Below are 27,045 nucleotides of genomic sequence, written 5' to 3' on the forward strand. Positions count from 1 at the left end.
TGTAAAATAACGCTTACCTCCATGGCAACAGATAAACGACTAATAGAAACTGTTAAAAAATTGCTGACCTTAATCTGTTTCCATAACAACACCCCCCTCCGCAAAGCAGACCCCTCAGAATTCACACAGAGCAAGCACTGCACGAAACGCTCTTTATAATCGCTATGATGCAGACACTCAAGGTAAGACAACCAGAAACAAAGGACATATCAATTCTCTTTCACTCTCCAAGGTGAAATTTTAATCTCTTCAAAGCTGTTGCTTTTGGTGCCTTTTTAAAAGCTTCTTTAAAGACGCGAAGTCAAGAAAATGACAGCGCACATTGGACGCGCTGAACGTTTTTTTTCATCCCCCAGACCAGGGGCCGTGACAAATGAGGACATCTATTTCACTGTCATGCTAAACAGCTGGGTTAAAAAAAACAAACAACAAAAGCACATGACTGCACACTCTGTAATTTCTGTTACAACAGATTGCATTTCACGAGAAAAATCCTCTAAGCGGTTAAAGAAAGGAGACATTACTGAGAGGGCAGGCATTAGTGTCACAGGCAGCTCAGCACAGTGATCAGGGCGTGCTAATCAGCTGCAATCTGACTTCTCAGGGCCTGTAGAACACATCTGGGTCTTTCAATTGTTAATTAAATGGGAGCAAATGACCTCCTTGCATCTGTATTGACAGGGCAGGAGTCCTAGGGACTTGGGGACTTATTAACTGTGTCCCGGGGTTCTCTTCATAGCTCAGGGCTCTCTTGAGCCACTGTATGTTCCTTACACATCTGTCACAGGTATCTTGTTGACACCATCAGGGTTCCCTGGGAATTAAAACCACAAGGAGTCCTGTGAGGTAATTTCATTCATTTACAGGGGCCACAGATGTTAGAAGCTGAGGAACCTCATAAAAACAGACCATTTATTAGAACAATTAACTGATTTAATAAGTGCAGTATTTTCCCCCCGTGGCCGTCTGATCCTGTTTTGTTCCATTTTTAAAAGGTGCTATGAACGCGCCACCTAGCGGTCAGATCGCGTATTTCACAGTAGGTAGCCTAATGTCGAGCCGAAGGGGTGCACTGAATGGTAGAAATGAGAACCTCCGTTACTTTAAAATAATATAGATAAGAAAAGTATTTGGTAAATATTACATGGAATCTCCTATGCACTTGCTTTCCGGTGAGCACAAAGAGTACGGGTGAATCATTAAGGTTTCATCATCCAAATTAAACAGGTTTTTTAGCACAATCCTAGATAGAATGTATTATGGTTGCCTATGCCGCTGAAGACACCCTCGGAGCTCTTGGGACCGGATGCTGCGTGGAGGGTGTAGGTTCTCCCTGTGTTTATCCAGGTTAATTTAGACAGACTGGCGTCCCCTGAGGGCGTTGTCCCATTTTATGCTTCCGGGACAGGCACTGGACCGCAGCCTGAGCTCCGTCACGTACAGACCTATGCGAGCTCCGCACGAGTGGTGTAGTAAAAATGCTTCAGTGATACCCGTCGTGTTACTGCTCTCGTACAGTATATGCCTGGTTTCTTCTTAGAAGTGTAAAACAAGTCACACGCTGTTCCATGTCTTCTTTGTCTGCGTGGCATCTGTAATGCGATGATTCCCTGTCATGCACAGAGACACTCATCCTCAATGAGGACATGTTATTTCTAGGCGGAACTCGCGGTCCAAGAGGGGAGGCTGAAATTTCAAGCAGCTCATGCATATCCATGAGCAAACACGCGGTGGGCGTGGTTTTCCCAAGCGCCGATTCAAACCGAGGCGCAGCAGGGTGTCCAACAGAGGACTTGACTCGCTTCACTTTGGACGCGTTTTTGCCTGGTATTTAACAAGGGCCGTTTTCACATTCTCACGCGTACGTAGTCCTCTGTTGACCACCTGGCCCTGCCCCTCGCTGTCGACGTCCTTCAGCCGCTCAGCCGGTCATTTTAGCCCCAGCTCAGGCGATCAGTTGCAGAGAGTTCTGGTGCGTATTAAGGGTTTTTTGCTGGACAGCACGGCAGGTTGTGCCCGGTGGGTAGGGAAGGCATGGCCCCGGCACACACTTTATCCTTTGCAGTGCAGAAATACGTGGATGGAGGCGGTTCGAGCGGTAGCGGCTTGTGGGCAGTGTCTCGGGTGCTTATTTTATGTTGTCGGTACGAAAAATACTTCAGTAAATGGCGTCTGTCCAATCACTGGCTTGACGTGCGTGTTCCATCTTTCCCCTGGCCATCCCCTCCCAGTCCTACTGAAGGCACCTGGAACACTTCATCAGTTTAACCACGGGGATGGGATGGGATTGGACTGCAAGCGGTTAATGCCGGTGAAGCTTGTGGAAGAGGCACAAATAGTCTTTTCTGTGGCGGGGTGTCCTGATATTGCGTCCAGACAGCGCATTGTGTGTATGAAGACGAACATATGTATCAGATCAAAGCTGTCAAATCAATCATGTTAGAACCACAGAGAGATAATGAAAATGGCCAAAAATAATTACATTGCCTGGTGGGTCAAACCTTTCTCATTAGTAGCCCTCAGTCTCAGGGCAGTCATGATCTCATGCGTTACATAAAGAGATGTAACCCTGTGGGGGCAACCTGACAGATGTCTCCTTCAACCTGCAATCTAATCATGTTTTATGACTCGGGGCAAACACACTCTGGTTCTGTAGCTGTGCTGTGGTTTAATCAAGCAGAAAGGAAAGGTCTCCCCACAATGCAACATCAATAATAATAATAACAATAATTGCTTACACTTATATAGCGCTTTTCTGGACAGTCCACTCAAAGCGCTTTACAGGTAATGGGGATCCCCTCCACCACCCCCAGTGTGCAGCCCCACCTGGATGATGCGACGGCAGCCATAGTGCGCCAGACCGCTCCCCACACACCAGCTCTCAGTGGGGAGGAGAGCAGAGTAATGAAGCCAATTTATAGAGGGGGATTATTAGGAGGCCATGATTGATAAAGGCCAATGGGAAATTTGGCCAGGCCACCGGGGTAACACCCCTACTCTTTTCAAGAAACGCCCTGGGATTTTTAATGACCACAGAGAGTCAGGATCTCAGTTTTACGTCTCATCCGAAGGACGGCGCCTGTTTACAGTATAGTGTCCCCGACACTACACTGGGGCATTAGGACCCACATGAGCCGCAGGGTGAGCACCCCCTGCTGGCCCCACTAACACCTCTTCCAGCAGCAACCTTAGTTTTTCCCAGGAGGTCTCCCATCCAGGTACTGACCAGGCTCACTCCTGCTGAGCTGCCAGTGGTGAGCTGCAGGGTGATATGGCTGCTGGCGTGTCAATGACAAGGATCTCTAATGTTCCTATAGGAATTGAACGACAAGGAGCTGGGTGACACAGTGACGTGGCAGCCAGAGCTGCTGTCTCACGACTCTGGGGCTCTATACGGTTTTTCCTGGACTGGGATACCCTCTGTGTGGAGTCTGCACGTTCACCCATGTTCCCTCAGGTTTACTCCTGATGCTTCGGTTTCCTTGCACCTCCCACAGACACGCTTGTGACATCAACGGGTGTTTCTACAATTGTTCCTGTGTGGTAGCTGGGCGGGTGAGTGTGCCCTGCGCAGCACAGACATGCCACCCAGGGTGTATGCCCACCGTGTGCCCTGCGCCTCCGGGAAAGACCCTCACGACTGCCACGACTCTAATCGGCAAGAAGCTGCTTTCTGCTGATGAAACTACTTTTCTAGCCACAACCGTCCGTGTTTAATAATAATGTTACTTTATTAGCCCTATACAATTTCTTGCATTAGGAATTCGTCTTTTTGCATACCCCAGCTTTTTCTCCATGGAGACACAGACACACAGACAGGGAGAGAAGCTTGGGGTCAGAGCGCAGGGTCGGCCATTGTACGGCACCCCTGGAGCAGTTAGGGTTAAGGGCCTTGCTCAGGGGCCCAACGGAGTAGGATTCCTCTGCCGGCCGCAGGATTTGAACCGGCAACCTTCCAGCCACAGGCGCAGATCCTGAGCCACAGAGCCACCGCTCCGCCGTTTGCCAACGGTACTCCGCAGGACAGCGCTGCGCGCGTAGCGAGTGCAGGTTTGAGGCACTGTCAGTTGGCGGCGGCGGTTTCAGCTGATTGTCGCCGCTCACAGGACCTGCGATCACGTCTGGTCGGCGGAGCAGGCTTTAATTGTCACCTCTCCTGACAGGGTTTTCAGTGCACAGATCTCGTCCAGACGGAGCTGTCACAACACCATCTGTCCGCTAGCTCGCTCTGCTGTCCTCCCACTCGCTGTGCATATGATCAGGCCCCGTACCGGGAAAGAGAGGGAGCCGTGTCAGCAGGGAGGGGACCAAGCAAGACTTTGCATCTTCTCTAATTTCACATTTCGTTCCTCGAATTCCGGGTCTGTGGTTTAAAAGAAGGATCTCTGCTAGATCCCTAGGTCCTGGGTCCTGAGCCCGTCGTCCAGGTGTTGGAATGAATATCAGATCAGTGGCCGGGCTGTCTGTGTGAGACTCTGTAGGACAGGGTGGGCTGAGTTCTCACATTCGGCTGTGTGTGCCTGTTCTCATTTGTGATATTCAGTCAAATATACTGTAAAGCAACAGGTAAAGGTTTCTTCCATGCTGAAAAGAGAAGAAAAGAAACACAACGTCTTGGCTGTGGAACCTTCATCAAGTGTGCACCTGCTTTCACAACAAAATAAGCCATATATACTGTATGCATGGCTTTCCAGGCTGGCTCAAACATTCCTCTGTAACTATAGTTTTAACTCTCTCTGTATACATCTGCATATTGCTATGAGAGCCTTGGATTATTTCAGCTGAATGACCTCCTGTTGTTTGCAACCTCATATTTTTAATCATATGATTCCAGAGAGGGGAAAACACCAAAAAGGGCACAGTCTTCATTTTAACAAGGATTCTGATTTGTAATAAAATGACTGTAACACACAGGCCTTCAACACTAATCATTATAGTAGTTTTCTAGTACGTTACTTGTATGCATTATAATTAAGGGGTGAAATGCTTCCAGTAACCATTAGGATGGAAGGTGGAATTGAGAGATTTTGCTTCTTTACGCCCAGTCTAATCGCTGCAGTGCCAACATCCTGCCACTAGGTGCAGCTCTTACCCCTTGTTAGATTAACTTTTTTCGTAGTAGAACATTTATTACAAAATTACGGCGATTATAAATCAGACATGAATTCATCAATGTAATTATTAAATTATTTCGTTCGATTAATACAGTATTCTCTGAATCGTACGTCTAAATGAAAAGCATCTCTTCATAATGAAAACTTTAATATGACATCCTGTCACAATTCAAGAAAATGTCACTCCGCCTTAAAAATTGGGATAAGTAGCACAGGCAAGAAAGCATGCATGCATTTATGAATATTAAAAAAAGGAAAAAGGAACAGTCGTGCTAAATAAATATGAAGGAATATTTTCCAAATCCCTCAAGTAGGAAAATACTGAATCACGAATACAATAAAAATATGAAATGAAAAAAAACACGAACCAGAGGTTTCTGTAAATTTATTTGCCATTTATACATTGTCCGTATGCACCTACTTTCACGTCAAACTGAACACAGTAGCTCCAGCTATTTTAAAAAAACCTGCGCATTTAACAAATATGATATCATCAGCGATAACATCTTCTGAGTCGTTCTCGTTGAAGACCGGCGATTCTTCCGAAATTGTCCCCCCCCAAAAAGTTAAAACTACCATTCGGGTACCTACCCCGGACACGAATGAAAACAGCACAAAAGGCAGTACGCCCCTACCCTAGAAAAGCTGTGGTTTTGACTAAACCAGCCTTGGTCTGAATTAGCTGTTGCCATCAGTGCGTTCGGGAGTTAGATGCGTCTGAGCAGCCGTGCATTTTTTTTTTAAATGTAATAAATAAAACACGCGTTGAAGAGGACGAGGTAGCCGGCAGGACCCTTGCGTTCCCATAAGCGAATGTGGAAGTGCTTTATCATCTCCTGAGGAGGGCAGAAGGCAGATCCTGGCTGTAGATGTGAAACTCCCCCCTCTCTCCTACTCGCTTTTCCCTGTGTGTCTATCAGGGTGAATCAATGCGAGAGTCTCCGTTTCATACAAACTCCCATTCTCTCTCCGCTGCGCTGGCGTGCATGTGTACCTGGAGGACGCGTTCAGACGCCGCTTAGACCCGTCCACCCGGCTCCTAGCGGGCCCGGAGCGAAATATGCTGTAGCGGAAAAGACTGGGGTTCGGACGGTCGGGCTCAAAATGCCGTCGGAGGTGTAGAAGGTGGAAAAAGCACCCCCATTCTCAGTGCCCCCCTTGTTTTGCGCTCCGAAAGCTTGTTGCTTTGCGAAGCGGCCTAAAAAACACAAAATGTCGACCAGAACGCCATTGCCCACGGTGAATGAGCGCGACACAGAGAATGTAAGTACTGCAATGTCATTTTTATCCTCCCGGCACCGTTATCGGGTTTTGCTTTCGGCCTTCTTTAACTGTTTAGGTGTGCCTTGTACGTTATGTTGAAAGTGCCGATGTCGACGTTGCAAAATAACGTTGCAGGACCGGGACACTTTCAGAATAGGCTGTCGGGGAGGAGGAGGGCGAGGAGTCCACGGGTGGGAGCACGCATATATATATATTAAAACTAGGGAGACTTGTACTTTTGCGATGTCATTGTGCAGCAAACGAAGATAAAAAGACGGGAATGGGAAACGTCAGACAACTTGGGGCGAGCAGACGGGACGAGACAGAGGCGCAAACTGGACCGCCGTTGTCTGTTTTGAGTTCCCCTTTATATCTTGTTAATACGTAATGTTTGACAAGCGCTGTTTAATATCAACACGCATTGGATTTGGAAACATATGTATCACAGATGTAACACGTTATGCGCAGCGTTTTTCGGGCTGCATCATTGAATGCCCTACTGTGTCCTACTTAGCCTCGCTACGCCAACAAAACGCTGTTTACTAATTTAAAGTACCGGTAGCGTAGGCAAGATCTTCCCTTTTAATGATGCACGTTGCTAGCGAAATGTGCTCGATTTACCCTCGTAGATTTCTTTTTTTAGGGGGGAAGACAAGCTTTATTTTAAATGTAACCTAGTTTCTTTAATACGTCTTTAGTGTAAATCCAAGAGCTCTGACAATGGGACGAAACCTGTGCAGGAATCCGGCCTGTCCGTGAATTCCGCCTTCGCATTGTCCTTGATTCTCGGATGAAATAAAGCAAAACGAAACCTTTCGGCTCCCGGCTTGAATCTGAATAAAAACGGGCGATGAAATTGGTTTCGTAGACGCGTTCTAGATTTAAATCTGTTTTCCAAGCATCTGCGAGTATTTCAGCCTACAGCTGGGAAACCCAGGACTGGGAAGTTAATCATTCCGACCAAAGACTTCACTTGGCACAGGTTACCCTGAGGCTCGTCTGCGTTTAAAAATGAACAGAAATCGTACTAGAAAACGCCGATCCGGAAGACGTCGCAGCCCTAAATTAATGTTAATACATATGCTAATAATGTTAAACGCGTTTGGCGTTTGTGATCCGAATTTGGTGCTGGAAATCAGGGGTTGGTACTGAGGAGAACGTCCAGGGTGGATGACAATGCGCTTTGTGGGACTTATTGTAGGAGCGGAAAACTTTCATGCGGTTTTTTTTTAATAGAGGTGCTCGTGTTTGAGGGCAGTTTTTTTTTTATTGTATAGCTAGGAGAGGGATCTTTACAAATCGTATGCCATTTTAATGTCCGACTTGGGGGGGAAGTCGCATTTCTATTACAAGTTCTTCCCAGCAGTGAGTTCTCACGTCTGAAATGCAGCAGGACTGCAGCTGCAAACCTCAGCTTGCCTTTGAATCCTTGTTGCGCAAGACCTTGGCTTTGGCTTGGAGAGGGATCCGGGGTCGGGTCCACGCGGGACCTTCACTCGCCTGTCGGGGTGTCTGAAATGACACAGACCCCTTGCCCCTGGTGCAGGAGGCCTGAAGGGCTCACGCTGCCCGGAATCCTATCAAATATACTACATCCTGAGCTCCCCTGATGCGTTTCACTTGGACGTGGGACACTTGCACGTTGCTGTGTAGCTTGTGTTGTTTCCCCGTGTGCAGTGCAAGTCTGTATGACACACAACATCATCCAGAGAGTGCTGTGCATCAAGTATGTGTTTACTTGTGTCACATTAACTGCATTCTGTACTTTGGTCCAGTTACTAGTCGTGTGTCCCCCTTTTCCTAGACCTGCCTTCCCTGTGGTCTGTTAATTCTGCAGGAAGACTCCTTCACTCTTGATGATCACCCCGGCTGCATCACTTATGTGTCTCCATACAGTATGTTGCCCAGCATTTGTGAAAGAAGGAGCAGTAACATGCGTTATTAAGGCACAGTACAGGTGTTTGGGCCGTGTATTTGCATGGAAGGACAGGATGTACTGAAATCACTGCAGATTTCTTTTACCTCTTTTTATGGCCTTCATAAATTGTTGCACTTACAGCCTGCTGCAGTCATCTGTGTTTGGTATATTATTATGATTGACACAGAAACTCATCAGATGATTTTTTTTAACCTATACTCACTTAGCTTGTGAACATCTACGCTAGAGGGACTGTAAACTCTCCATTTTTATTTTTAATTCCTTTTTTTGTGTGTGTCTGTGAAGCAGCATGTCGCAGGCATTAAGGGCTTTGTACCTTTGACCCGGAAGTGAAATTCCCAGAGTGCCGTGGGAAGTTTCCGGCCTCTGAAGTCCCAATCAGGCTGAAAAAGAGATAAAAGGCCCACTTGCCACTTGGAGCCTCTGCATGAATGATTTCAGGACAGAAGCCTGGAATCTGATGAAGTTGTATCTTTTAACTTTCCCAGCATATGAAACCTTGTTTTTAGATTGAAAGGAATCGTTCCTTTAATTCAATGTAATGTTTTAAATATAACATTTTTTTTGTTGTATTGTGGTGCCACACCTCTGCTGTTTCTAGGTGGGGCTGTGAGCTCTGGGAGAAAGGCGATAGGTGTGTGTTGTGTAGTAGCTGGAAGAATTTCGGTTCCATGAAACTGTTCGTAATCATGCTCTATCATTGCATGACCCGTTATGGCTCAGTGTTGCCCTACCTTGTCATTATGCTGCGTCACTGGCGAAACGCTACCTCAGACAGAAATGTTCTGTGCGAGAGCTGGTTTAGAGCTCGATTTCTGTGTATCTCATGCTACGGCCAGATCCAGTCTCTCCTGACACCGTTTTGCACAAGATGCAAAAGGGTCATGGGTCATAGTACTTCGTAATTGCACCTTAGTGATTTAGGCCTAGTTGTGGATGGTGTGCAGGGTGTGTTGTCAGGTGTGCTGAAGGTCTGCTCTGTGATGCTCACACAGAACATTTGATGACTGTTACCTTCACACAAGGGAACTTCGGGCTTCTCTCAAGATATGTATTGATATTTATTTATATTAAGAAGTATTTATATTATTTTCTTATCGTTTCCATTGCGTTTCCACAGGGTACTGCCTCATTAGTTACTGTATTAAAATGTGTCTTAGGAAATTGTCCATTAATGTTTTTTAGATCTTAAAAACTGAAATAGGCTTTGCGGTTACTTGGATCTTAAACGTAGGTTTTAAGTGTATTGCTCTACCCTTTAAGATGTTAATGTTAGTCTTATTCCCTCCTTGCCCAGCATGGGTCTTCTCATCTTGTTTCTTGTTATTTGCAATGCAGTTAATCTTTAAGGAGCAGCATTGACTCAAGAATGACTTCTTCACTCGTATGAGGTTGCACTTTGTTTTTGCAGTGGGCTTCACAGCACTGCGCAACACTAATATTGTTCCCTGCTTTCCTGTTTCTGGCAGTCACCCTGGCGGCTCTCTCACAGGCTGCTCCTACTGCGGTAGGAGTTACCAAAGAAAAACAAAGTGTCGAAAGCAGCAAACGCCAAGCGCAGAACACCGTACAACAGCAGCAAGCATGTGTAAAAAGGCGCCGTCCTTCAGATGAGACGTAAAACCGAGATCCTGACTCTCTGTGGTCATTAAAAATCCCAGGGTGTTTCTTGAAAAGAGTTGGGGTGTAACCCCAGCGTCCTGGCCAAATTTCCCATTGGCCCTTACCAATCATGGCCTCCTAATAATCCCCATCTATGAATTGGCTTCTTTACTCTGCTCTCCTCCCCACTAAGAGCTGGTGTGTGGGGGGCGTACTGATGCACTATGGCTGCCGTCGCATCATCCAGGTGGGGCTGCACACTGGTGGTGGTGGTGGAGGAGAGTCCCCATTACCTATAAAGCGCATTAAGTGGAGAGTCCAGAAAAGCGCTATAGAAGTGTAAGCAATTATTATTGCTATTATGTGGTGAAATACTGGAACAGCTAGATTCAGGGGGGCACATAAACCTCATAAGCATCACCCAGCACCCGTGCCTGTTCATTTGAAGCCATCAAATTGTAGAAGCAAGATAATGCCCGTTGTATCAGGGTCTGGGATGATACGAGCTGAATTTTACGACCTGGTGTGTCTGATAGGCACCAGGCAGGGCTGACCCTCTTGACTTCTCGTAATGTGATGCCTGCCCTAGCAAATGTCAGTCTGCCAGTAAATGTGATAGGCAGGAGATTAGGTTCAGAATGGCTATTCATATACGTTCTGTGCAAAATGGGAGCAGGGGGGGGCATAGGTTGAAGAGACCAGCGGCTTTTGCGAAAACAAAAGTGACAGAAGGGCTCACTGTAGCTTAACAGATTGGTAGCACGGCCTTCGCCGATCAAACAATTGCCCCACTACGTCACGCTGTAAAAGGAGAAAGCCCTGTTTTTTCCTGATTGTTCTTCTCAGAATGTTGTGTCCTCAGGCAGTGTTTTCAGCTCCGGTGCATGTCCTGTCTGTGCGTCGCTCACAAACAAACGGAGAGGCTTTGCCACTGGAGGAGGAAGTGTGTCGGTGTTAGTCACTGGAGTTTTCAGCACGGTGCGCGCTCCCAGTTCCCCTTCTCCTCTCGGCGTCCCGTAAATCAGCTGCAGTCATGCCCTTTCACCCCGGTCCAGGCAAAAGAGCGGCCGTTCCGCCGTTTCTGCGTCGGCCTGTTTTGCGTGGAGAACGCAGGTGCCGCGCAGGGCGGCTTCAATCGCATTAGCAGGGCCTCCAGCTTGCACACCACCGTTTTTAAATCTGCCTGTTTGGTCTGATTCTAAATGAATAAAGGGTGAAGCGTCGGCCAGATCCCTCCTAAATCACAGGCTTGTCTGGCCACATTCCAGCTTGCAGTTAATGAAGCTGTGCAGACGGTGCTGATTATTATTCATAGGTAAATAACGCAGGTAAGATGGTAGTCTGATGATCAGCAAATAGTACTCCGAGCCAAATCGCTCAGGCGTCTGGCAAGCTTGATTTTCTTTTGCCTTAGATCTAAAGCCATTTGTTTCCGTGCTTTCAAAACTGTCGGGATAAAGAGATTTTCATTGCTCTAACTATAAAGCTACCGTCTTCACCATGAAGCTGTGCCCTTGAGTGGTGTCAGGGCTGACTGTGCAAGTCAGGCACCGGAATGCGGCACTGACAGAGGTGTTCAGAGTTTCAGAGAGGGGATTGCATCAGCCAGCAAGCTGGTGGTGTAGCGATCAGACCCCTGGTGAACCCCTGTCTTGTGCTGTGATGCACATGGTGCCATGTAGTTAATTTTATTTAGATTCCTGGTGGTTAAAGGTCTAATAAATGTATAAAATATTAAATTTTCCAAATTTCCAAATGGGATAATGGGGCTTTCCAATTTTCCAAAATAATATAAATGATCCGTTATATGCCCTTCATCGATTCACATAGTTGAGTTGTTTCTAGCTTAACTTTGAAGTGTTTGAAAGTGAGGTAGATTTTTATGGCTTCTGGGCATCTTTCCCAAGTGCCAGTTAAACATTGGAAAGATTGGTGAATCCCGGTGTGTCACTTTAGTTTCGCCCCCAGTGTGTGAACGTTGAGTCATCCTGACAGAGACTAGTTTCTCCAAGTCAGAACGCAGGCCACAGCTTTCCTTGAAGTGTGTGGCTAAATCTGTAAACCTCAGTGAAATTTAGATATTGGCATCCCTTTGGAGAGAGAAACCAAGCATCCTGAAATATGTGTTCTGTAAAATAGGAAAGCCAACTGGGAAAAAAACCCCAGAATTTTCTCTGCTTTATTGTCTGAAAAGAAAAACCCCGAAAGCTTTTATAGTTTTATAGCACTATGTCCTCTATGAAGAAGCTGATTCATATGGTGTTGAACCTCCTGAAATTAAATAAAATTTGATCAACTTACATTTCACTGGTGGTAGTTCAACAAATGTCGTTTCCCGCAGGGGATGCAATTATAATTTCACAATACTCTCCCCCTCACAAAATGCACTGTAAAAAAACAGCAGTTTAGCTGTGCAAAAATTCCTTACATTCCTAATGCCTCCTAATGACCAAAACCACCTCACCAGAAGAGTTTAACAGTGTGAGTCAATTTCCTCTGCCCGTGTGTGATGATACCACCTTGAACATCAAATTGTATATGGCCAATAAAGTGATCTTAAAGAGTCAGTGAGTGAATGCAGGTGTTCTTACTTTTGATGATGTCTAAGAACCACAGACCTGACCAGAGATTGCAGACTGGCTTTGGTGAGGTTGTGTTTATTTTTAATGCAGTGGTTAATTGGAGTGTTTGTGTAATGCAGCTACTGTAATATTGGTTGAAGTATGAGGTAACGTTTCAGAATGGTTTAGTTGGGCTTTAATCCTTTGTCATGACGATGAACAGGTGGCTGCGTGCGGGATGTACAGTGGTGTTAGAAAGTTTGTGAACCCTTTAGAATTTTCTGAATTTCTGCATAAATGTGACCTAAAATGGGATCCGATCTTCATCTAAGTCATAACGTTACTTTTTCCAACAAAGACATTTAATGTTGGATCATTTTGATCAATAAATGAATAAAAATGTATATCCTTTTGTGTGTTGTTTTATTGGGTGCTCTTTATCTATTTTTATGACTTAGATGAAGATCTGATCCCATTTAAGGTCAAATTTATGCAGAAATTCAGAAAATTCTAAATGGTTCACAAACTTTCTAGTACCACTGTATCCTTCTTTGCTCCCTTTGTCTGCCGGGCTGGGCTCTGGCTGACCGTGACCTTGTATTGGACTAAGCGGTTATCGAACATGGGTGGATGGATGATCTCTTAGTGGGCACACACAATGACCCCTGTGGCCTCACTGGAGCTTGCAGGTATGTGGTGCTGTCGGAGAGGGACACAGCTCTCCTCTAGGCAGGGTTGAACCTTCGGTGTGGGGCTGCGCTGCCTCTGCTGTGTTAAAACACAGTTGACCTGGAGGTGGGTGTGTCAGAGGAGTCTGTCTACTCTTTCTCTTTAATCCCCACTGAGGTATAGGGGTTTTGAGTGGCGATCTGTAAGGTGAAAACACAAAACTGTTTGTATATCCGGGATAATTGGCAATTCTGACTTAAACGTTTTCTGAATTTAGAGTAGTTTGTTGTCACGGGATGTGTGATGGGTCAGAGATTGGCTGTGTGTTGTCACTCAGCTTGTGTCTTTGCCTGTCATTAGCCTGTTTTGTTGCAAGTTTCTCGCTGAGGTTGGTTCCGTTTCAAGTGTTATGTCTGAGCACATACTCTGGCTCGGGGATCACTCTGAGACAGTGCCTTGATGCATCGCTCTCTTTCCACTGTAGCTCTGCTTTTTGCAGAGGTCGCTCTACAGGACTGATCTGCTGTCTCAGAGATGGTTGTGGTTCTCTAGCTTTTTGTCAGTTGTTGTCTTCTGTATTGGTTACGGCCTCAGGCATACAGGATCCAACACTGTTTCATTTTGTTTTTGGAGTAAAATTGGCTTTGGGATTTGTCTGCACGAGAAGCTTTGTACATTAGTGACTCGGGAGTCTGTATGTCTGGAACTCATTGGTAAAATGATTTCTGTACTTTAGAGAAACATTAGTGAACAGTCTTTGACAAAGAAGATAATGCACCTCTATTTTCGTTGTGTTTATCACCTGTCCTGTTAGGTCTTTTGCTTGTAGTTTCCTGTCATTTCTTTTGATGGGCTTGTTTTATTATCCAATTATTCCAATTATAAAAAGACTTGGATGCAACATTAATTAGGATTATGCAGATAGGATAGGCTACGTAAGGATTATGCATATAGATTCTTAAATGATTCACTTTGCCATTTTAACTCCAATACAAAACACCTGGCAGTTGAGCTCAGCATTTTATATTAATACTGATTTATTATATAGTACTACTCAGTCAGAAAGACCTATGTGCTCACTATTTAACTTATTATACTCTTAATTAAAAGCACTGCAGAGATTTATTAGTCGTCACATTACATACACTATCGGCCCATAACAAAATGAAAATGAGGAGGCTGTTGGTTTTCGTGCTGCAGCATTCACAGGGTTTGTCCTTCACCGAAAGCTCGGGTTTGGTCTGTACCTTCTTTTTCCCATCTTAATCCATGTCAGTGTCGATTATGTAACAAGCTTCTTATGAACATGAAGAATTTCTTGTAATATAGCTTTGAGATATGACTTCCAGGCTGGGTTTAGCAGTGTGTTTTCTACCCAGATGACTTGACAAAATCAAGATGAAGGTGAGAGCTCAGCTTGGGAAAACAGAGCAAAATTGTTTTTTTTTACAGGAGCTTTGCAGTTTAGGTCTTAATCAATACTAGCCTCAAATGTCCAGGCATCTCTGCAGACAGGGATATCACACTTTCCTTGTGCTTACTGTTTCCCCTCTAATATACCTTATTATCATCCCAATAAAGCTGAGGTCTTGACAGCAGCTGTTTTGAAAGCCCTTTAAGATGGGCTTGCTGTGGCGGAGCTTGGAGGACCCTTTGTGTTTTTGATCAACACAATATACAGTAGGAATGACAACTTTGTGAAGTGTTACTGTTGGCTCCCTTTCGTCCTGGGCCTTGTGCGATATTGAAAGTTAGGGATGCTATGACACTGTGATATGTTTTTAAGTTCAAATCCTGGAAATTGGGGGGGAAAAGAAGACATTTGCTTCAGATGAAGGAAGGCCTTTCTAAAACCCGGCCATCCTCAGCTGAAATCTCCCCAGGGACATCGCGTCCACCTCTTGTCAGTGCACTGACGCTGCAAATCATAAAGAAAAATTTTTTAAAGATTTGTTTAGTCCAGCTTGCCTGTTTTACAGGCGGCGTTTAAAAAAATCATTCAACCCTTAACTACAGTACATGTTGCAGTGTTTAGGTGAAGGCAAATTCCTGCCTGTTGAGGTAACTTGTACTGTAGCTTTATAGTGGTTTTGTGAACTGCACTGCCAGGCCTCGCATTATTCTAGTGAAATATGAGTATCTAATCATCAGTAACCTGAAATGGGTATTGTAGTAGGAGAACAGTGCATTAGGTAAATGCTGGGAAATTCAATTTGGGAAGTGAGACAAATTTGACAGCTGTTGCAGTGAATGTCGAAGGTGGGGTACTATGTATTCTGTTCTTTGACTGCACTGGAATGCATTCCTGTTTAACACCACCACCAGAAAAAGTCTGTGAACTCCGAATCTGGGCCAAGTCCAACTGGGTCAAGTCCAAAGACACGGGACTGCGGTAGTGAAGGGGTCACTGTCTCGGAGTTTGTCTCCCAAAGAGCAAGGTGTAAAATGTGGGTCACTAAGCAAATTTAATCTTGGCCACAGTCAAGTCGCACCCCCTGCAAAGTTTTCCATTACATGAAGGAATAAAAGAACTGCTTTTTTTTTCCAGTTTCAGCACACACTAAATGTTTTTTTTTCTGTAGAATTCAAGCTGAATCATTACTGTATGCCTGTATCTTACTCATGTATACTGTTACATGTATCTAATGAAATAATATAGGCACAGCTTGTATCACACAGTCGCTTTGACATCCTAATACCTGGGTATTTTCCTGGACTTGGTTGAAGCACTCTGCTCAAGGGTCTCTGTCTCATCTGGGATTTGAACCTACTACTTCCCTGTTCCTTTCTCACTCACCGAGAGGACTCCCAGTATTGGCGTGCCCTGCAGTTAGATTGCAATACCTAATAATAAGGTTGTATTCTAAAATACTACCAACGGAGAAGCACCTTGACAGATCTCTCCCTGAACGCTGTCAGAAGTGAAACCCACCGTGAAAGATTTTAGTTGACATATCGCTGAGCTTGTAGATGAAATGTTTTTTTGTTTTACACGAGGACATTTTTGCCAATGAGAGGAGAACGTTCAGCCCCTGCAGCTGTTTTGGGTTGTCGTTTGAGGTTGTTTCTTGGAAACAAGCCAGGGTCTCACCTACAGCCACGTGGCTGGGTCTGGTCTTCCTCACTCCTGCCACCCTTTGTGTGAAGACACAGCGTTCTCCGTTTTAAACGCAGTGTGTGCTGTAGTTTTGGTATCGGGGTTGACTGCGAAGAAGTCCATTGAGTTGACTTGGTATATGGGAGCCCACCAAACAGTCTCCCAGTTCATTGTGACCTCAGTGGATAGACAATCAATCCACTACAGCTGATTGGAAATCAATTCTTTGTAACTGTTGGAACATAAGAAGAGTTACAAAGGAGACGAGGCCAGTCAGCCCATTTCAGGCTAGGTGGAAGCCAAATATTCTTCATAACTGCTGTAACAAGTAACAATAGCACCAGCGCAAACTTGGTCGCTTTTGAAAAGCACAGTAGAGCTACAGGACCATTTGCAGTTCCTCAGTTCTGTAAGGTATGGAGTAGATGTAGACGAGGAAGAGGCTGCCTTCACATACCCGAGGTGTGAAGCTTGCGTTTTGTGCACTGCCCACACCGTCTCACTTGTGGGCGCGCTTGCGTGCTTGACAGAGCCAGGCTGATTCATGTGGAGCCGGTACTCTCCACGTGCTTCAGCTGTCTCAGGGGAGAGGCTGTGGGGGAGATAATCATGTCGTCAATAAAGACCGACGGATCCTTGTTAATCGCGGGGGTATCCTCACTCCCCGCATCTTTTCCATGACTTCGTGTGTGATAACGGCCTGCAGGTTTAGCACAATTTCGTTAACTTGGAAGAGTTTCAGCTGTCATATCCACACAAGACCGAAGACTCACTTTGTGCACCATTAGTTATTTATTTTTACTGTCTGGGGTGGTTCAGAGGATGCCCACAAAACGCAGTTTCTATTTATATTTTGGCCTCAACCTACTTGTTTCAGCCTGGGAGGATTTGTCAAAGCCGTGAAGACATTTCTGTTCGGCGTGTAAATTAAAAAATATAAATTCTAAAATACCTCCGGGCGTTTTTCCCCAGCCTTCTTTTTGAAGGCGACAAATTAAAAAAAGGTCCAGCGTGTCTGCTGGAGCTCTTAACAGATGCGCTGGTAATGGTTTTGCTGTGACCCCTTCACACAACTGCAGAGCCTTTTCTTAAGTTAAAACAGGTGCGAACTTTACCAGCACGTTAAGTTTGGTGAATGTGCCCCCTGGGCATGATAAAACCACGAGCAGCGCTGCTGCTGGCCTCCGTCAGACCGCTCGCCGTTCATGCTGGATACTTCCAGTCAAAACGCCTCGCGTTCCCCTTGTTGTCAGAATAACAGGTTATCCTTGGAAACCGAAGTCTGTGCAGCTGAACCACCTGGAACTCTCGGGGAGCAAGCACAAGAGGAACTGGGAATTTTTAAGAAGTGATGCAGCAGGCCGACCTAAATGATATAAACGACCCTTTAAACTGACTGACTGGCAAATATTGACATAAAAGCATCATCTGATGCCTCCATTAGTTAATTGTTTGTGCCGTTCAGCACTGAATCGGGGACCCATTAAGAGGTGAGTGTGAGTAATGGGCCGAGGAAGTGGAGTCTCGCTTCCTCCACTGACAGCAGAGCAGGCTGTCTGCCTTGAGAAGCTCGAGGAAAAAAAAAAGCCCGTTCTGGAAGTACTAACCCGGGCAGCAGGACGTACAACAGTTCCTGTGCTTTGTGATCAAGGGGTATGTTTGCAAAATCATTGGTGTCGTGGAGTCTCTGGTCCATGTCATGTGTTCGTATGTGCACATGCACGTGTAATAATGGTGGAATGGCATGGTGGCTACCTTGCAGCTCTTGGCTTTGGGGTTCTTCTCTGTTTCTGCATGTGTGTCTTCCTGTTGCTCCTACCTTCCAGGGAAATGCTGGCGTGATTAATTGGTGTCCAGGTTTCCTAACCTAACCCTTGCATTGCCATGGTTCTTGCCAGGAACAAGTGTTTTTTCTAAAAAATGATGGATAATGATGGATTATCTGCCTAAAAAATAGAAACAAGATGGAGTATCATCCAGATCTTAGGTTATTTTATTCCTTGCTAGGCTCTTCTGGCGTGTATCTTTTTAAAGGGGCTGGTGTTGTTGCACTGCTTGTGCCGGAGTGCTGTCTGTAGTCCATTCAGAGAGCAGCTAGTGTGCATCTGCTCTCACAGTGGCCATGTGTCCTGATATACCCCTGTCTGCTAGGAGCTTCCTTTCCTCCAGAGACTTGTAACTCACTGCCTACCAGCACATGAAGGAAGCCTAAAATCCTGTTAATCATTATCCCCCCCACCTGCAACCCCTTCATGAGCAAAGACCCCTCATTTCCTGATTGGACAAATACTGCGTAGTCTGGGAATAGAACGAGTCACTTGTGGTCTACAAACAATTTATTAAGGGATGTTAATGAAGAAGCTTTCTTGCATCTTAAGAGATGGTTTTTACTGTACAGGCCAATTGGAAGCAAAGCAGAAATGTGTAAGGAGCTCGTCTCTGCTTCTTTCCTTTGACGGAAAGCAGTAGTCACTCTTGAACTGATAAAACAAGTGTGGAAATCGACATCTTAAGCATAGCTTTTGAGCATTTTCGCGAAAAGGAAAGGCTTTTCTGCTTCATCAGCTGTCACGGATATCGCAGTTCACCTTTCTGACAGAATCCTGTGGTGGAGCAGGGTGAAGATTTCAGCTCCCAGATATAATATTTGAGGTTGTATAATATTTGACACCTAAAGAAGGCTCCACGGCTGAAACGTTGTTCTCTTCTTTTTTTCAGCATGGAATAAACCTATTACTTGTTCCTTTGCAGCCTACGCATGCTGACGCAGCTACCCACCTGAACTAATATTTGAGGTGTTTTTTCTTTGCTTGTTGTGATGCATATAAAACTTCCAAAAGTCACCACATGTTCTGTCTTGTATGTTAATTTCGAAGTTTTTTACTGTAGACATTCTTGGTGTGTAAGACTTCAGAAAGTCAACTATAAAAAAAAAAAGCATGTAATAAAGAGCAAACTGAAATCGATTTTAGAAGTGGTATAATGGTACTTAGTGGTACAAAGCCGATCTTCAGAAATTGGCCCCAACCATGTGTTTGTGTCTGTTCCTCAAATGTCAAAGGTCTATTTTAAAGGCTATTTGCAACCACAGGGTTGTGCTGGAGTTGAGTAAGCTTCTGAGAGGGCTGCCGTTAAAATTGACGAGAAGGAAAGGAATCTCATCCTGCTTTTAAGTTCCTGTTTTTCTTTTTCTTTTTATTAGAGACCTCAGGAAATGCATACCATGTTGTTTTAGGTCTAAAACAAAATTCCTCAGTCTTCTGTGGAAACGAGAGCTTTGAATCCTCCACCAGCTGAACAGACTGAGATTTCACGATGCTGTAGTTCTTCATAATTTGTTCCACCTTGAACTGCAGTTTCATGTTTCGAAGTCTGAAGCTGCAAGACAGCTGACTTGTTAAGTAGACTTCATTGTGCTCGGCCTAAAGCTCAAAATGGGACGATCACATCATTGTAAGGTTAATGCAGAGGATAAATATACAAATATAAATATTTTTCTTTGCACTTGGGGTTTCCTCACTGGGCTGTCTATGAAAAGAGCTTTATTCATGCTTCACTGAATATAATTTACTGAAATGTGGTAGTTTGCCTTTAAGGTTAGTTCTGTCATATAGTCTCCCTAATTAATGTTGGATTTTGACCTGGACTCTATTTTTCATGACTGCTTTGAAATGGATTTTATGTTCATGGCTTATAACACGACGGGGCCAGTGAAACTGTAAGAGGATAACACTTTCAACAAGCACTGTCCCAGAGTTTTTGTCCTTGGAGTTGTACTGTATGTGTACCTATATTAATTGACAATAAACAGAGTTCAATAATTATTAACGATTTCTATATGTACTCAGCTGGTGTTAATACTTTCCTGCAGAGAACAGCTCCATCAGAAGTGGCTTGTTTTATTTATTTTTTTAGTTTAATTTTCCAATTTGTGGTTTTCTTCAGTGGTGATGTTACTAATTTTTTAGCATTTTTATCCCCAAAACCACTCCTTCATCACTGAAAAGGATGCCTCTCTTACATGTGGATTAACATGTTTAACCTGACCATGCTAATCGTTAGCATATCTTTAAGAAGGAAAACCCCTTCAGAGCCGTGTTTAAGATATTACATTATCAATCGGTAGGGTGGAGAAGGGCAGAGCTCTCCTGTCTATACCTGGCCTGAAGGGATTGCAACCACAGCTCAACAGTTGTTTGTTCCTGAGCAGCATTTCCAAAGTTTTTGCTCAAAACTCTGAAGATATTATTTTTAGTTGTTCTGTACACTTAACAGGGACATTATGCCAGATTTTGTGACTGGCAGGGTCATGAAATCACCATTTAGTTCCTATGATTCTCCTAAACAGAGCCTTTAGAGTTGATCTGGATTCCGAGTCATGGTTTCTTTTTTATTTTTACAGCGCCGGTGCATGCACAGACCAAAACAAGACAGCATGACAGCATACACAGTTACAGGGATTCCAAAGTTCATTTATTTAAAGTAACAGTATTTTCACGACCCTCTGATCCTCGGTTTACACTGATCCTGAATTATCTGTAGAGGGTTGTGTATAGTTTTTTGCTGGAAATGAACTGAAGCAGCACCCAGACTGTTGCAAGAAAGGTGCCGATGAATGCACTAGTGTTCCACAAGTGGGTTCCTAGACGTTTTTAATGCCTTGGGCCACCTAGCCTGCTGGTTGAGATTGCTTGGTACTGTAGATGTTTTAAGTGTGCCACCATCACTCTGTGCATTTTCCGTGGAGACCTGTCTCAGAGCATGGTCTCCAACCAGCAGATGCATTCAGCAGTCTGTCTTTCTGGAGTTAATAGTAGCAAGGCTGTTATTCTGTAAAGTGCTGCAATTCAAAGGACTATATGGACTAAGAAGGATTACCAGGCTTCTTTTCAACTGGAAGGGGTCTGAACATAAAAAGAGATTTATCTCCCAAACAACAAAGGATCAGAATGTGTTTTTGAGTAAAAGCAGTTGAAAAGCAATTACACAAATGTCTGGTCATTTCAGTCACCTAGTTTCTGACTTCACTTAAAAGTGAAAATAGAACAGATATGATTGAACAAGCATTTAGTCTAGTGCTTGTGGGCTTTTTCCTTTATGTGATGTAACCTTTATGCTTTCATATTAACTTGGAAGACCCATTTTATCCTGTTAAGTTAACAACTGCTTTGCTGCCCTGGTGTACTGAAAGTAACTATGGGGCTATAAAGACAGGTTTCTGAGCCTCTTGTACTGTATTTTACAATCATCATTCATAATTCATTTACATGGCACAGTGCTTGTCAAAGAATTGCCAAGATGAAACAGTTTTGCATTAATTAACATTCAGCAAAAGCACATCAACAAGCTTTATTTCACATAAACTGGTGAATTGGATGTAGTGCTGATTTGCTCATCACCTGTGCAGGAAATTATTTCTTAATGTTGTCTTAGGGGGAAAGGTTCAGATTGGAACACAGCCCTTCAAATTGCAGAATAAGCTTGTGTCTCTGTTGATGTCCTGTTCACAAATCCTAACAAACATGCTAACTGGTGCTGAATTTCTTTCCATTAAAAAGCTCCACCAGCTATTCCAAATTAGCTGTATTTCAGATAAATGTATTGTCTAAACTTGTACTACATTGCACTGTTTTAAAATGTGATCAGTAAAGGAAACAGTGTTAAGTGGGAGCCGTTTGTACAGTAGGCCTAGGTCTGATCACAAGCACAGTTGTACCATGTCAACAAAACAGCATCAACAAAAGAAAAAATTACAGTATCTTCTTGGTACTGCTTTACAGACTGTTCATTCTCATTTTATTGGTATGTGTTAACAATTTAATGCTGTTATTATTAAGCAAGTTAATAAAAATGACCTGTGAAGTTAATAATAGCTTGTTCTTTTACGATAATGTATAAATTGATGTTTTTGACATCTGTAGGGTATCCAATTGATTTTTATTAAAATGTCACTGTATTTTAGCTATGTATTTTGCATACACGTACAGTAAATAAGTCTCAAAGACCCTTTTTGTTCAGTGGTATCAGATGGCACCCTTTCCTTTTAACTGTCAGTTTTAATCACCTCATTTTTGTTTCTGAATTGGAAAATCGCGGATGCATATGTTTTCAGCAGTGGGATTGAAACAAGGCGTAATTTCCACTGTGAAAACAATCGGCCTTTTGAAGGCAGCTGTCTGCGATCTTGGTCTCCTAAGCCTCAAATAGCTATGCTTTTGAAAAGTGGGCCATTGCCTGAGCCCCCCAGTTCTGGTGGGAGAAGTCATGGAGGGGGTCCTGATTTATTCAGAAATGAATGCTTCATGTTGGCAGCTCCAGCCCAAACATTGCAGGCTCGTCTTTCTATTTAGTGTTGACAGATGCATGCTGGACAGTTTAGTATCCAATTACAGGGGCCTGTATGTGTGTTATCACCTTGAACCATTGGCCATTTCAATGACAACCCTGATAAACGTGGAGTTTTTTTGTTTCACTTTTTGTCCTCTAACCTTTCTTCAGATTTTGCCAGTAAAACTGTACCTTAAAGTTGACACACCTATGGATTTGGGATGGTATTGTCGTGTCATTTTATCTAAAAAAAAACGAGGCAGTAATTAGGGGCGGAATACTGAGCCTCTTTGGCATGATTTTGTCAATATTGCGTTCGTTTCCATGACGACAAACACCTCTTGTTCTCCAGAGCTGTGTGACTGCTAACGCAATCTGCTGAAAGACCCGAAGACACTAGGTTTCTGAGAAATGGAGTTTTATACTTCTGAATAAACATGTTGGTATGTTTATACAGTGTGACTTGTATTTTTACAATTTAATGTTTGCAAGTAACCATCTCTCTATTGGATCAAGCAGTTATTGAAAATGGATGGACAGCATCATCGCTCTTAGTGCACAGGCCCTATCTCCACGTTTGATGTGTCCTCTGAAAACATCCATAAGAGATACTTCTTGGCCTTCTGGTCTCTGTGACGTCATAGATGATAATTGTTCTGTCAGGATTTGAGAGTAAATAATGTTGGAGCAGAAAGACACATAATGAAAAGCCATCTTAAAAATTGTGACTTAAAAACGTCTGCCTTTTTTGCAGCTTAAGAACTTAAAGGATATAAAAGAGGCGTGTTGCCACTTTAGAAATTGTGTATTTCTTTTTATTTTGCTGGTTTATGGTTGTTGCTATACAAGAAGACGTGAGACAAATGACTGTTGAGTGGGTAATCTTGACATCTAAAACAGAAAAGCCAGACTTCACTGTTCAAGCGTGTTTTTGATTTTCTCATTTAGTCTTGATTTACCCAACTTCTATGAATTCCCTGTTTATTTTAACATGCATTGATTTACCCTTTACAATACTTTTGAAATGTCAATAACCTAATCCGTCTTGAAGAAATACTATTGTGTTTAAAGAGTGATCAATTTTCATCACAGATAATCATTTTCCGTGTGGTCAATGGAAAAGTGATGCACATTTTTTATTTTCACAAAACATCTGATATTGTAGGGCTCTTATAAACATCAGTAAACATCAAATGTAGGTTTTACTTTTAGTTAGGTCAGTTTTACTAAACTTGTTGAACGTTAAGGCACGATGCTTAGGAGATGTAAACTTTTTCAGTTTTCATTTTATTCAAATTTGTCCCAATTTAGTTGCTTTATTTGTGTGGGTTATTTCATGCAGAAGAAAGAGATTTATGGAAGAGTTAAAGGATCAAGCTTATAATCCGGAAACAACATTATAAAGCCTGCAGATTTCCATAAGATTACATAATATTTAGAATTAAAAAAGGCCCTTTCACAGTTTTATGTGGTTCCTGTAGAGAGGCTGCAATATTTCTGTGGGGAAGATTCCCGTACACCCCTGAGCCAACAGCCGTATTCCAGTGGTTTTGAAATTCAAATATTTTGGTTATTGGAAACCTAACAAAAAGCAAGCTATATAGCTTTAGAGGTCCCCTACTGCTGGGTGTATTTTCAAGGTCTGTAGTTTTTAAAATCTAAATTGTAGAGGTCTGTAACACTGCTTCAGCACTGTACTACAAAGTTCATTTTCAGACAGTTGAATAAAGTAGCCCAGAAATCTCTCTTTCCCATTTATTTTGTCAAATTAAAATGTATTTCTGTTTGTCACCAATATAACCTGAAAATGCAAACAGAGCACAGTTGTGGAGCTCACTTTGCCTTTCAAGGTGTTTGTTGCTGTTGTGTTATATTCTTATTCTCCCCCAAGGTGTTGTGTAAGACCCATGATAAACAATGGATTTCAATCGCAGGACGTCAGATCTCTGTGCTGAGCGCTCTGGACTTGTGCTTTGTGTCCATCTTTGGCAAGATTGAGTATGAATACTCACCTAGTCCTGGTCATAATATCTTTGCAGCGTTTTCTTTCTGCATCTGCATCAGAACTAAAGGTCAACGGTGTCTGAGTTTCAGTTGCATAATTGCTGGACCATCCCCAAGTCGGATGAATTCAGTTATTTCAGCATTAGCAAAATCAGTAAGTGTCTGAAGGAAGACCCTGCTAGTCTGGATGGGGAATAGCATGCTGGATGGTAAGGTGTATTTTTAATTTAAGAGACATGTCATTCCTCAAAGGGACCGACCTAGCCAACCCAATGGACTTCTGCGGACCCAAGAGTGAGACACAAACCAAAGGACACAAATGGAAGTCCGATGAACTGAGGAGCGGGAGTCTGGGCACAGTCTGCTGTGCTCCCATTGGTTCTGTCAGGAAATGGCAGATGAATGGGGATCCTCAGGTCAAATGATGGGCCGTAAATTTTATGTAAAGTGAAGCTTTTCATCTGCAGGCTTAGAGGTGTGTAAACGGACTTATTTCACACTGTAGATTTGAACCCGGTCAGCTGTGCTAACGTCTGCAATGCCATGGCACCCAAGAATAGAACAGGCAACTTGACATTTACCCCCACAGAACACCTTCCTGTTCACAGGTCAGCATGGCTGTGGCAAACCACATGAGACCACAGGTGTTTTGTTATGGTGACAATAGGAAGTGCTTCTTGTTTACACACAGGGCTGTGGGGGGTCTGGAACAAGCTACCACACTGTGCTGTCTACATCAGCCCCGTCAGTCCTTTCAAGGGGCAGCCGGATGAGTTCCTTAGTTCCTTAATTAGGTACTGAAAAATCAAGCTTCTTTGCACATTTTCTTATGTCATTGAATACAAAATCTCGCTTAGTTCTGCTGCAAAGCATTTCTGTTCTTTCTTACTGTTAAAGGAAATCTGATGATTGATACTGCCGGGATCAGCTTTAGTTTTTTCTCTGTGGCTGAATCACATTGCAACCTGAATCACAGGAGTGATGAGAAGTAAGTGGACAGTAAGTCTTTCCCTGCTTCCACAGCATGCTCTGGACTGGAAAGTTAAAAACGACTGTAGTTTGCATCGAAAGGCTTTTTTCATTTGGTGTTTGGTGTTCTTTTCCTCGCACTTTTTTCAACTGCATAATAACATTGGCTCAGAGATGAAAAATTATCTTTCAGTTCTTCAATTTGGTTGTACAAAATTTTATTTTTCCCCTCCAAAAAAGATGAGTTTTCATAGGCATTGGCCATACTGATTAAGGTAAACGTGCAATAAAAAAACCGAATGACACGCAGTTTCTGTTGTCATGTCGTGTGGTTGGGCTCTCAGAACACGATTCCTACACTGCCTCTCTAGACACTCGGACTGCTAGATCTATAATGTCTGGTTGCTCCTGTGCGGCCCAGTGAAAAATGCTTATTTCTGACAAGGGTACAACTTCCAGCTCACCGCTCCTTCCCTGAGTTTTAGTGCTTGTGGTCACAGCTGCTCTGCAGGAGAGAAACAGGAGGTTCTTCTTGACACAAAGGGTTGTGGGATTGGGAGTCCGTGACAAGCTATCCACCCACCCATCCATTCTTAATATATAAAACATGCCTGCTTTATTCTTCTATTTTCTTTCCTTTAGTAAAATTAGTTCTTCAGTTACAACTTGTCGCATAGTACACAATAGTACGTACGTACCATCGCGAAACCAGCTTTTATTTTTTAAGGTGTATCAAGTGTTCAGTTGGGCACGTTTTTTATGGTCCGGCATCCTTACAGAATACGTTCATGTCCTCAATCCCAAGTTCATCTCGGGCTGGATCCGTGATGAAAAGCCATGACCCTGAGCACTGCTCACCTTCCTCTACAGTTTGCTTGGGGTATGTTTTGGACTCATTGGTGACATTGTATGACGGAAGATAAAACAGCAGTGAACATCCTGCAGGCTTAACAGTAGAATATTGTATACAGAGGTCTGCAGAGGTTATGGTGGGCTTATTCGTTATTGACTACGTGTGCTCGAACATGGTTTTGTGGTACGGAATTGGAGCACATATTTGGGGCCATCTTGGAATGCAAACGGTGAAGTGTTGCAGAAGTGTTACTTTGTACTGTGTCCACACTTGTGCGATATTTTAACAGCACAAAGAGAGATGGTGTCCAGAGCTCCACACTGAAGTCGTGCCAGTGTGTGCAGTGTGCTACTCGGGCAGTCAGCTTTGTAAGGAACTGTGGAGAGCAAATCGGTCTCTTTCCTTGTTTGTGGACGGCGTGTTATTTGTTTCATGACGGGTCTCCTGCTGCTGGGGATGTGTTCCCTTTTTTTTGTCGGCACGCTTACTGGAAAAGCTCCGAGAAGCCCCCTGTTCCGAATGCCTGGCGGCCCATGAGAAGGTCAGAGGTCATTCAGCTTTGTGTCCTGTGTGCCAGCGGGGGCAGAGGAGCTCAGAGGCAGACAGTCGAGACTGAAGCTGTCCCAGGTGTGCCCTGCCCTGCCGGA

General features: G+C 43.8%; 1 protein-coding gene and 1 long non-coding RNA gene across 9 annotated transcripts in view; one reads left to right on the forward strand and one right to left on the reverse strand.

The window, feature by feature from the left end:
* Window positions 1-3,708: 3,708 nt before the first annotated feature.
* Window positions 3,709-5,874, reverse strand: LOC148646045 (uncharacterized). Its single transcript, XR_015928009.1, has 2 exons — window positions 5,750-5,874; window positions 3,709-4,584 (listed from the first exon to the last, which is right to left on the reverse strand). It is a non-coding gene; the product is annotated as an uncharacterized LOC148646045 (long non-coding RNA).
* A 165-nt stretch (window positions 5,875-6,039) lies between these two features.
* mark1 (MAP/microtubule affinity-regulating kinase 1) overlaps window positions 6,040-27,045 on the forward strand; it is a 98,744-nt gene continuing 77,738 nt past the window's right edge. For 2 of the 8 annotated variants that reach the window (XM_088610689.1, XM_088610688.1), the window contains exon 1: window positions 6,045-6,377. In XM_088610689.1, coding sequence (XP_088466815.1) covers window positions 6,327-6,377 — 51 coding nt within the window. In that variant the 5' untranslated portion in view covers window positions 6,045-6,326. Of the gene's footprint in view, window positions 6,378-27,045 lie in introns of all 8 variants that reach the window. The other 6 variants (XM_088610685.1, XM_088610687.1, XM_088610691.1 and 3 more) reach the window with 6 other exon arrangements.

Source organism: Lepisosteus platostomus, chromosome 17 (genome assembly GCF_059453375.1).
Source record: "Lepisosteus platostomus isolate fLepPlt1 chromosome 17, fLepPlt1.hap1, whole genome shotgun sequence".
In the NCBI taxonomy this organism is placed as follows: domain Eukaryota; kingdom Metazoa; phylum Chordata; class Actinopteri; order Semionotiformes; family Lepisosteidae; genus Lepisosteus; species Lepisosteus platostomus.